This window comes from Rana temporaria, chromosome 5, assembly GCF_905171775.1.
Source record: "Rana temporaria chromosome 5, aRanTem1.1, whole genome shotgun sequence".
Classification (NCBI taxonomy): domain Eukaryota; kingdom Metazoa; phylum Chordata; class Amphibia; order Anura; family Ranidae; genus Rana; species Rana temporaria.
This window is the reverse complement of record NC_053493.1, coordinates 411,604,442-411,616,909: the sequence shown is the minus strand read 5'-3', so window position 1 is coordinate 411,616,909 and position 12,468 is coordinate 411,604,442. Positions and strand designations below refer to the sequence as shown.

General features: G+C 44.4%; 1 protein-coding gene across 1 annotated transcript in view; it reads left to right on the top strand.

Moving 5' to 3' along the window:
- The window catches only part of LOC120941350 (serine/threonine-protein phosphatase 6 regulatory ankyrin repeat subunit B-like), a 148,204-nt gene that overhangs the window by 39,247 nt on the left and 96,489 nt on the right, over positions 1-12,468 (top strand). The window contains exons 8-10 of the mRNA XM_040354688.1: positions 314-412; positions 5,045-5,245; positions 11,288-11,389. Of these exons, the coding sequence (XP_040210622.1) occupies positions 314-412; positions 5,045-5,245; positions 11,288-11,389 (402 nt within the window). The remainder of the gene's footprint in view (positions 1-313; positions 413-5,044; positions 5,246-11,287; positions 11,390-12,468) is intronic.

Here is a 12,468-nt window from a genome sequence, read left to right as displayed (position 1 = left end):
CGGGGCTGGACGTGTGACGTCATTGATTGTGTTTCCCTATATAAGGGAACACACGATCAATGACGGCGCCACAGTGAAGAACGGGGAAGCTGTGTTTACACACAGCTCTCCCCGTTCTTCAGCTCCGGGGACCGATCACGGGACTCCAGTGGCGATCGGACGTACCTGTACGTGCTTGTGCCCAGCCGTGCCATTCTGCCGACGTATATGTGCAGGAGGCGGTCCTTAAGTGGTTAAAGTACCGTAGACCTGTCATGGGAGAGATATGGGTGCTGTGATATAATAATAATAATGGTAATACTTTTGATGTCAGGATGGAGACACGTTGATGCACATTGCCTCTCAGTGCGGACACCCGGAGACGGCGCTGTCGTTCCTGAAGAAGGGGGTCCTCCTACATATGCCAAATAAGGTAAGATCACTCAAGGGGGCACATACTGCAAGTAATTGGGAATACATATGGGGGTCCCAATGGCATTACATATCCCTCTTTATCATCATCTCATTAAAGATAAACCACATTTGTTTCTAGACTAGACTTGTGCACTGCAGAAAAATTCGTTCATTTTAGTTTTCGTTTCATTTGTTTTTTAGCTTTTTTTCGGAAATTCCGAAAATTTCGGAATTCGCAAAGTCGAAAATTCGGAATTCAGAAATTCGAAGATTCGGAAATTCGAAGATTCGGAAATTCGAAGATTCGAAAATTCGAAAATTAAGAATTTCCGATTTTTTAATTTTCTAATTCGGAATTTTCAAATGTCCGATTTTCGAATTTCCAATTTTCGAAATTTTCAGTTTCAGAATTTGTGAAATTTCGAATTTATTTTTTTTGAGAATTTTCAAATTTCCGATTTTTAAATATTTCTGATTTTCGAATTTCAAATTTTCGAAATTTTCCAAATTCAGAATTTTCGAAATTTCCAAATTCAGAATTTTCGAATTTCCGATTTTCAAATCCAGAATTTTCAAAATTTTTGAATTTTTGAATTACAATTTTTTAGAATTTACAAATTTCCAATTTTTAAATATTTCCGATTTTCGAATTTCAAATTTCCGATTTTCTAATTTCCGATTTTCGAATTTTCACATTTCCTAATTTCAGAATTTCCAAATTTTGGAAATTCGGAAATTCAAAGATTCAGAATTCGAAAATTTGGAAATTCAGAAATCCGAAAAACTAAAAAATTCGGAAATTTCGGAATTAACGAATTTGTCAAAAAAAGGTTAAAAACTAATTCGGAACTAAACGAATTGCACATGTCTATTCTAGACCTTTGATCAGCCTTATGCCTTGTACACATGACGGCTTTTTACGACAAAAAAACTGCCATTTTTTTATATTGGTTGAGAAAACCGGCCGTGTGTATGCACCCTAGCTGTATTCTCGACGAAAAAAAGCTGCCCGCAAAAAAATTGAAACCAGCTCTCTTCTTTCTCGTCGTGTTTCACGTCAGTCTTTTTCTCGTCACGAAAAACGGTTGTGTGTATGCTTTTCCAAGGGGGAAAAAAACGTGCATCAAGTATGCAGCCCAAAGGGTGGCGCCATTTGAAAGGAACTTCCCCTTTACAGTCCCGTCATACGTGTTGTACGTCACCGCGCTTTGGTCGGACTTTTTTTGCATGAACGCGCGTATGCAAGTCAGGCTGGAGTGGAATCACGTCGTGAAAAACAATGGGTTTTTGAACGTCAGGGAAAAAAGTGGTGTGTACGCGGCATAAGAGAAATAGTCATATCCATGGGCTAAAGCCCATTTCTATACTTTTTTTTGGTAGTGAAGGGAATGGAGATGGGCTAGACCAGTGATTCTCAACTTTAGAGATATAAGGGGCCTCAAGTGCAGCCTCTGAAATCATCGAAGGGCATCATATATTTTCAGTAAATTGAATGCTGCAGAAAACTGTCCGAAACGGAATAGCTGTATAAAAAAAGAAGAAAAATCAACCAAACCATCTAACTTCTAAAAGTCAGTCTAAAGAATATTTTTCTTTCCCTGGCCAGGGCCGTCTTTAACCACTTAAGGACCGGACCAATATGCTGCTAAATGACCCAAGGGGTTTTTACAATTCGGCACTGCGTCGCTTTAACAGACAATTGCGCAGTTGTGCGACCTGGCTCCCAAACAAAATTGGCGTCCTTTTTTTCCCCACAAATAGAGCTTTCTTTTGGTGGTATTTGATCACCTCTGCGGTTTTTATTTTTTGCGCTATAAACAAAAATAGAGCGACAATTTTGAAAAAAATTCTATATTTTTTACTTTTTGCTATAATAAATATCCCCCAAAAACATATATAAAAAAATTGTTTTCCCTCAGTTTAGGCCGATACGTATTCTTGTATCTATTTTTGGTAAAAAAAAAATCGCAATAAGCGTTTATCGATTGGTTTGCGCAAAATTTATAGCGTTTACAAAATAGGGGATAGTTTTATTATTATTTTTTTTTTTTTACTACTAATGGCGGCGATCAGCGATTTTTTTCGTGACTGCGACATCATGGCGGACACTTCGGACAATTTTGACACATTTTTGGGACCATTGTCATTTTCACAGCAACAAATGCATTTAAATTGCACTGTTTATTGTGAAAATGACAGTTGCAGTTTGGGAGTTAACCACAGGGGGCGCTGTAGGAGTTAGGGTTCACCTAGTGTGTGTTTACAACTGTAGGGGGGTGTAGCTGTAGGTCTGACGTCATCGATCGAGTCTCCCTATAAAAGGGATCACACGATCGATGCAGCCGCCACAGTGAAGCACGGGGAAGTCGTGTTTACATACGGCTCTCCCCGTTCTTCCTCTCCGGGGAGCGATCGCGATGGAGCGGCTAGAAACGAATAGCCGCCACCCTCATCCCGGATCGCTCCCCGTGGGTTTCCGACGCCGCATGTAGCGGGGGGGGGGGGGGTCCCAATCGGACCCCCGACCCACGTCTAGGCACGTACGCAGGTATGCCAATGTGCCTGTACGTGCCATTCTGCCGACGTACATATACATGCGGCGGTCCGGAAGTGGTTAATATTGATTGGACCCTGGGCAAAAAAAATCTTGGGGCCCCCAAATTTCGCTCTCCGCCTGCTCTGAGACATACAATAAATAGCATCTAGACATAAAATCAGTTTACTGTATCAGATCAGGCAGCGATTGCGATTGGTTGCAAGAGGTTACAGCATATCATTACCGCTTATTGACTGGTTGCTGGAGGTTACAGCACACATTACGGCTCGTTGATTAGTTGCTAGAGGTTACAGCACATGATTTCTGCTTGTTTGGTTGCTAGAGATTACTGTACAGTAATACTGCTGATTGGTTGCTAGAGATTACTGTACAGTAATACTGCTGATTGGTTTCTAGAGGTTACAGCACATCATCTCCTCACTGCCTTCACACCATGGACTGGGGAGGTGAGAGGACCCATCAATAGCCAGAAAGCTCCTAGGGATCCAGCAGCATTCAGTATAGGTGATGGTGGATATGACCTTCAGGGGGGCATGATATACAAATGAATGCAGCCTTTATTTACATATTAATTCCACCGGACGCCACTATTTACATATGAATGCTGTCGCTATTTACATATGAATGCCGGTTATTTACATGTAAACACAGGTGGGCCAGATTCACAAAGAAGCGCCTATCTTTAGGCGGGTGTAGCATATCTCAGATACACTACGCCGCCGTAATTTAGAGCATTCGGAAAGAACTTGCGCTCTAAGTTACGGCGGCGTAGTGTATATGGGCCGGCGTAAGCCCGCCTAATTCAAACTAGGCTGGTAGGGGGCGTGTTCTATGTAAATGATTTGTGACCCCACGTAAATGACGCGCTTAACGAACGGCGCATGCGTGCGCATGCTCAGTATCACGTTGAATTTTCAAAGTAAATTACGCCCGCTCAATGCTTAGTCGACGGGAACGTAACCTAAGCCCAGCCCCATTCACGGACGACTTACGCAAACGACGTAAAATACGACACTGTTCGGACGTTTCCGACGTCAATACCTAACATGACTTACCCCTGCTTTATGAGGGGTAACTTTACGCCGGTCAGACGCCTTACGTAAACGACGTATCTTGATACGCCGGGCGCACGTACGTTCGTGAATCGGCGTATCTAGCTCATTTGCATATTCAACGCGGAAATATACGGAAGCGCCCCTAGCGGCCAGCGTAAATATGCACCCCAAGATACGACGGCGTAGGAGACTTACGCCGCTCGTATCTAGAAAAAATTCATGCGTAACTGACTCTAAGAATCAGGCGCATAGATACGACGGCGCACATTCGGACTTACGACGGCGTACGTGGAGTTACGCCGTCGTAAGTCCTTTGTGAATCTGGGCCAGGGTCTGCAGGTGAGTCATCTATACACAACAATAGGGCTAGAGCTGGGCAGCATTAGTAACAGAACTTCACACTGAGATATCGGGACACAGCAAAGGACTAAAACTTCAAGGGACAAGGGAATTCAAACCAGGATAGTTGACAAGTATGAGGCAGCTTCTTTGGGCCCCACAACAATGACAGGCCCAGGGCAGCTTCTCCTTTTGCCCTGCCTTAAAGACGGCCCTGTCCCTGGCCTAAATAAGCACCTAGGTAAGGAAAACACAGACTACTATTGTGGCTCTAATGGGGCTAATAAAAAAAACTCACTAGAGCGCCAGGCTGAAGAGGCGTTGGGGGGCAGGTGGCTTCCACTCTCAGCCATGCACTTTTTCAATCTATCCTCTAGTGCCCTCAGTGTGCCCTGTGCGGTCATAATATATGATATTGTTAGTATGATGCTAAGCCTAGGCTTTCGAATAGGAGTGCATTTGGCACTTGATAGTTGGCCTACATGACTGTTTTGGGTACATTGAAAGTGTAAGCTCCTCTGGGGCAGAGAATGATTCAGCTAATTTAGTGCCCTTGTATAGGGCGCTATGGAATTTGTTAGTGCTATATAATCGATTAAATACTTCCAAGATATATATGTAAATTGCTGCATAAATTGACGGCGCTATAGAAGTACCTGTAATAAATAAATAAAATAATAATCTGTCATGCTGTGTACAGGCAGGCGCAGTGTGTCTCCATGCCGCTGCCAGGAGAGGTCACACCGCTGTGGTTAAAGCATTGCTTCAGAAGGGCGCTCACGTGGATGCCCGGACCAAAGAGGACTTCACCGCTCTGCACATCGCCACGGAGGCCTGCAAGCCACACGTAGTGCAAACCCTGCTCGGATTTGGTGCACAAGTACAGCCAAAAGGGGGGAAGGTAATGCCTGAAATACTGGTATCTGTTTATTTCATGCCTCAGAAGTACTTTCTGTGTAATAAATGTCACTTGCTCAGATTTCATTGACCTCACCACTACAAATTTGAATGTAACATCTTTGGGGCAGATCCACAAAGCGAGTACGCCGGCGTATCTACTGATACGCCGGCGTACTTTCAAATTTCCTGCGTCGTATCTTTGTTTTGAATCCTCAAACCAAGATACGACGGCATCTGGGTTAGATCTGACAGGCGTATGTCTTCGTACGCCTTCGGATCTAAGATGCAATTCTTCGGCGTCCGCTGGGTGGCGTTCCCGTCGTAATCCGTGTTGAGTATGCAAATTAGCTATTTCCGACGATCCACGAACGTACGAGCGGCCGTCGCATTCTTTTACGCCGTCTCTAGTCGGCTTTTTCCGGGATATAGTTAAAGCTGCTGTTTTGTGGCGTATAGTTAAACCTGCTATGTTAAGTATGGCCGTCGTTCCAGTCGTTTTTTTTTTCTTTTGCGTAAGTCGTCCGTGAATCGTGATGGACGTAATTTACGTCCATGTCCAAAAAAATTACGTCCTTGCGACGTCATTTAGCGCAATGCACGGCGGGAAATTTAGGGATGGCGTATGCGCAGTTTGTTTGGCGCGGGGACGTGCTTCATTTAAATGAAACACGCCCCCCTACTTGCCAATTTGAATTAGGCGCCGTTACGCCACAAGAGATACACTACGCCGCCGTAACTTACGGCGCAAAATCTTTATGGATTCGAACCAAAGAGAAGTAAGTTACGGCGGCGTATCCTATCTCAGATACGCTGCGCCGGGGCAGATCTTTGTGGATCTGCCCCTTTGTTCTTTGCACAACCACACTAAATAGATTGAGCACACAGGGGTCTATTTATAAAAAAATTGCTGAAAATTTGTTCATTTTCATTTCATTAGTTTTTTTTAGCTTTTTTCGGAAATTCAGGAAAATCGAAAATTCAGAATTTGGCAATTCGGAATTCAGAAAATCGGAAATCCAAATTTTCAGATTTTCAAAATACAAAATTTTTGAATTTCCGACATTTTGAATTTTTGACATTTTGAATTTCCAAATTGCCGAATTTCCGAAATTTAGAATTTCCGAAATTTAGAATTTCCGAAATTTAGAATTTCCGAAATTTAGAATTTCCGAAACTTATGCCGCGTACACACGATCATTTTTCGGAACTAAACATTTTTTGTTTTTCAGCATGTCCAAAAAATGATGTTTTTCCAACTTCATCATTAAAAACGACGTTGCCCACACACCATAGTTTTTACAAAATCATGAAAAAAGCGCGGTGACGTACAACACGTACGACGGCACTCTAAAGGGGAAGTTCTATTCGCCTTGGGGCTGCTTTAGCTGATTCCGTGTTAGTAAAAGACGATTTGCGCTTTTTGTCTGTTACAGCGTGATAAATGTGCTTACTCCATTATGAACGGTAGTTTTACCTGAACGAGCGCTCCCGTCTCATAACTTGCTTCTGGGCATGGGCGGGTTTAAAACGTCGTTTTAGCCCACACACGATAATTTTTTACAATCCCGAAAAACAAAAATTTTTAAAACGACGTTAAAAAATGCAGCATATTTGAATTTTTTTTTTGTAGTTTTTCAGAAGCCGAAAAACGATGTGAAGCCCACACACGATCATTTTAAATGACGTTTTTAAAAACGTAGTTTTTATCCATGCGGAAAAATGATCGTGCATCAGAATTTTCTAAATTTCGAATTTCCGAATTTGAAAATTCTGAATTTTGACATTTCAGAAATCCAAAAAATTAAAAAATTCGGAAATTTTGGAATTAACTAATTTGTCAAAATTTGTTAAAAAACGAATTTGGAACTAAACGAATTGCACAAGGCTATTGCTGAACAAATGTCACAAGCATTCGTCTAGTCCTCTCAAATTCAGACCAAATTTACTTAATAAGTTGATTTCCTATTTCCGATAAATAAGTAGAAGAAATAGAAATAATATAACAAACATCTCCCCCCTTTTTTTTTTTTTCTTTTTCTGAAACCACCACCTAGTAAAGAAAGTTATTAGGAAATGTTCTTAAAGCGGAGTGTAACGGTCACCACCGTTTACGACCTTCCATCAACCCACAACAGCTTATCTGACACTCCAACCATAGAACAGACATCAGACATCCCATTTCCCAGAATAACAAGACTTGCTCTGTTACTGGTTTCAAAATATGTGAACACTTTTAATGGTTAGCTCTCAAGTTTATATACAGTTTTCAAGGCATGTTTCAGTGATCACAGGAACAATCAAACTCTCCACCCACCCATCACACCCTGGGGGGGCTTCAATACACCTTCAGATGGCTAATTGCTAAACATTCCAGACTTTTCGGCACCGGTCTATAATTAACATGACCTAATCACTGCAGATGAGAAGTCACATTCCTTCATTAACAGAATTCAACAAAACACCATCACACAATGTTTTTCCCTCAATCCACATCTATAGACAGACGGTCTGTCTCCGACAGAAAGGTATTCACACCTGAGCATCAATAGGCTTTACACAGTGTTATCACACAATGAAAGGCCTTTCAAGAGCCAGCCTCATTTAACATGTCAACAGTCTACACAGAGAGATGAGTCATAGAATAAACCAACACTTTGCAATATCTCCTGCAATATGAGCTATCAGTAATGTCCCCTGTCCTGTAATTTAGGATATAATTTCTCAGTCACCCTATGGCCCTATCGGACATAAGGTGACCCTAGACATAAGACTCCTTGGTGACGCTGGTACAGGAGTACCCCTCATCCTTCCAAAGTCTCTGTTTGTCACGGGTCATTCCGTTACACGGAGGTTCACCGGTAATGTTTTTTAAAAGCCAGCAGCTACAAATACTGCAGCTGCTGTCCAGGTCACCCACGACGTCGGCAGCCGAAGCCGAGCTACCGCTCGGCTCTAGGCTTCCCCGGCCGCCATCCTCGGTGAGGGAATCGGGAAGTGAAGCGCTGCGGCTTCACTGCCCGGTTCCCTACTGCGCATGAGCGAGTCAAGCTGCGACGTCCTCACTGGTCCCCGCTGTATTCTGGAGCCGTGTGTTTCCCAGAACACAGCAGGGGGGTGACGCGAAAGGGCGGTACTCCCCCGCGGGAGTCTATACCCGGAAGTGGTGCAAATGCCTGTTTTATACAGGTATCTGCACCACCTCCCCCCTAAAAGGTGCCAAATGTGACACCGGAGGGGTTGAGGGTTCTGAAAAGCGGAAGTTCCATTTTGGGTGAACCTCCGCTTTAAGTGTCAATAACATGTTAAATGTTATATGGAATTGGGGAAAAAATTTAATAGAGAGAGATTAAACAAAGAAAAAAAAAGTTGATTTCCTATGACCTTCAGCTCCATCTAGTGACCATAATGTAGTATTTTCCAGAATTGCCTCAATCATCGGAAATCGGTGTATTAAGCAAGATATGTTCAGAATTGGTGAGCACTGGGTAAACACTTGTGACATTTATCCATCAATTCTTTTTATAGATGCTCTAGTAGCAGCAGCAGGACTAAAAATTGTTGCGCATATTAATATCCCAAGCAGGATAGCACAGTGAATTAGTGGTTAGCACTTAGACCTAGAAGTAGTGCTTAGACCTAGAAGTAGTATTGCTTTATTAATACAAAATAAACACACAAGGGTTCAATTAAAATTAATTATTCGAGCATATACTGGAGATAATGGGTCTCTGGTTTCCCAAAATGCAAAGATAGGTGGTGTCAGGTCTGCCAGGAGACTACAACCATCCCTCTGCTTTCCTGACTGGTAGTCTTGTTATCCCAGAGTCAGGTGGAGGGACGGCTGAGATCTCCTGCAGCCAGGAAATAAGGAACCGCAAAGGCAGGTGCAGGTAGCCTAACCACAACCCCCAGCAACAACTCCCGGATCGAAGGTTGTAGACAGGAACCCAGGAGGGAAGAGGACGATCCAAGAACGCAGTCAGAACTAGCCAGGTAGGGTCGGCAGCAAGGTATACCGGGTCCAAGGGAAAATCCAGGAATCGTAGTCAAGAACGAGCCAGGTGGGGTCGGCAATGAGACAAGCAAAAGTACAAGGGATAATCCGAGAATCGAGGTCAAGAACGAGCCAAATCAGCAACCGAAATTAAGTATCCATAAACGGAACCTATTCTAAGGCACGGACAGGAAGGGGAAGTGGGAATATATAGGGACACTAATGAGAAGACTACTGACAGCTGGTCCCAGGGTGCAGTGAAAAAGAACATAACTAGGATGCTGACATAAAACCAGTTCACTGGTGGTTCAGGACATGGGAAAACCGTCCATGAACACCAGGCCCTCGGATCAAATCAGGTGGTCACATCCAGAGTGTTCTAACCTAACCCTACATGTTTCGCCAAGATGGCTTCCTCAGGGGATTTATCTGAGACTACCAGTACGTAACCCAGCTCTTCACCTATCCAAAACGGAGTGCAAGCAGATGAGGTGGCCCCCAAGGGGATGACATAACAAGGGCCCACAGCCAAGATCAAGTGAAAGGAGTCCGTGTCCAGCCACAGGGGGGGTAGATAGAGGCAGAGTATGCTCGATGTTATATGGAGAAATAATTTGGGAAGCGACCAAGGAAATTGTATTATATGAAGGAGACAGTGGGACAGAGAGATCACAGTCAGTCCACTAAAAATGTCTCAGAACACTGCATGGAATAATTACACAGCGTGGTCGCCCCCCCGTTGTCCAACCAATTTCTTGTCCCATCTCTGTGCCTACTGAAGCCAAAGAATCAGCATGACATGATTTCCAGAAGGACTTCAGCACTGGCAATCCATGCATTTCTCCCATAATAGGTTTCCTTTAAATGTCTACACAGCGACCTCTGGAGTTCACATTAAAAACAAATACTAACATACTGGGCTAGATTCAGAGAGAATCGCCTATCTTTAGGCGGGCGTAGCGTATCTCATATACGCTACGCCGCCGTAACTTTGACAGGCAAGTCCCGTATTCAGAAAGAATTAGCGCCCAAAGTTACAGCGGCGTAGCGTATATGGGCCGGCGTAAGCCCGCCTAATTCAAAATAGGCTGGTAGGGGGCGTGTTGTATGGTAATTACTCGTGACCCCACGTATTTAACGCTTCTAACGAACGGCGCATGCGCCGTCCGTGAAAGTATCCTAGTGCCAGGGGCGGACTGACAACTCATGGGGCCCCCAGGCAATAGAAGAGTATGGGGCCCCTCTGGCTTACAGATGGCCACCACGCCAGGAGGTAGTGCAGAGGCGGACAGCTAAAATCTTGGGATATTCACATTAAAAGCATGTCATTTTCGGACATATCAGGGACAGATCTAAAAAAACCACAGATTTTCACATACTGTCCCTGGTTTTACTGAGCCTGGCAACCCGGATGGGGCCCCCTAGTGGCATGGGGCCCTCGGGCAGTGCCCGAGTGACTCAATGATCAGTCCGCCCCTGCCTAGTGCGCATGCTCCAAATTGCGATGCAAATTAGTCAATGCTTTCGACGTGAACGTAACTTACGCACAGCCCTATTCGCGTACGACTTATGCAAACGACGGAAAAGTCGACGCTGTCCCGACGTCCATACTTAACATTGGCTACGCCTCATATAGCAGGGGTAACTTTACGCCGAAAAAAGCCTTACGTAAACAACGTAAATCAATGCGCCGGGCTGAGTATGTTTCTGAATCGGCTTATCTAGCTCATTTGCATATTCTATGCAGAAATCAACGGAAGCGCCAACTAGCGGCCAGCGTAAATATGCACCCCAAGATACGACGGCGTAGGAGACTTACGCCGCTCGTATCTAGGCAACATTGAGGCGTATCTGATTCTATGAATCAGGCGCCGAGATGCGACGGCCTGCATTCGGAGTTACAACGGCGTATCTGGAGATACGCCGACGTAACTCCTTTATGAATCTAGCCCACTGTGTGTATATATCTATATATGAAAAACAATATTTTTTTGTACATTTGAGCAAAAAAAAGAAAAAATCCTTGTCTTACCTTTGATTATATCCTAGGACCAGGAGACACCTCTACATATCGCGGCCCGAATCAAAGATGGCGAAAAAGTGGCTGAAATTCTGCTGAAGAGCGGAGCCGACGTTAACATGGAACGAGCTGTGAGTGCAGATCCCTTTTTGTCTAATGCTTTCATAGAAAGACAATGGAGATAGCTGGGAACACAAAAATATTTACAGACTATTGTGACTTGATTGGATGTCCGCATGTGCACACTATTCAGACTCACATAACTGTCTCTTGCCAGCATGTTGCAAAGTAGGACCCTTGCTCTCTATGGGAAGCAGTGGTCTCTCTGCAGAGGTACGGCACTCCAGTCAGCAGGGTGCATGAGAGGCCGCTCTATTGAGAGCAAGAGTTCTTCTCTGCAGAACGCTGGAAGGGGACAGGCTTTTCTACACAGGCTGTGGCTGCGTTTTACACATGTAGCACTACCCCCGGAGGAGCTTCTGGATTGTTTTGGGTGGCATGTTACCTCTATTTCCTCGCCGTCTGGGGTATCAGATGAGAGTTGAGAAAAAGTTCACACTTTAGACTTCTTTTTCTTTGCTTTATTTGCTGAACTTGGTAAGTAGTTGAAGAGGTGGAAGTATAAGTAGTTGAAGAGGTGGAAGGGTAACAGGTAATAGGTTCAGGTGTAGAACTTCTGTCCGGAAACACTCCTGCTTTCAGCAACACAGCTTTCGTCACCACTCTAGCCAGAGCGGGTATTGTGCACCCGCTCTGGCTAGAGCGGGTGCACAATAGAGGCCTCTCTCACTAGCCTAGCAGCCAGGATGTCACATGGAAATTTGGTAAAGTCTCTGCCACAGACCTTCCCAAAGATGGAGATATATTCGGTCCAAAATCCTCTCACACAGGATTCAGCACCTGGATCTCTCCCGATTAACTTCTTGCAAACTTAGAACTGACAGACGACCATCATTCAGCCTTTCAGTAATGGTGCGTCCTTCAATGAAGTTCAAGGCCTCTCCTGAGATACCAGCCTCATGCTCGGTGCTCTCCAAGACAGGTTCTTCATCGAGCGGCTTCCTCCCTCGGGACGGACAGCACAGGACCACTCTGCAAGGGTAGACCCAGTCTGACTACCAGGCCTACTTAGTAGATCACAACCCCAGATCAACGTGGTCCCGGAGCCAGGAACACATGAACAAGCACCCCCGGCCAGGAGGGTCACATA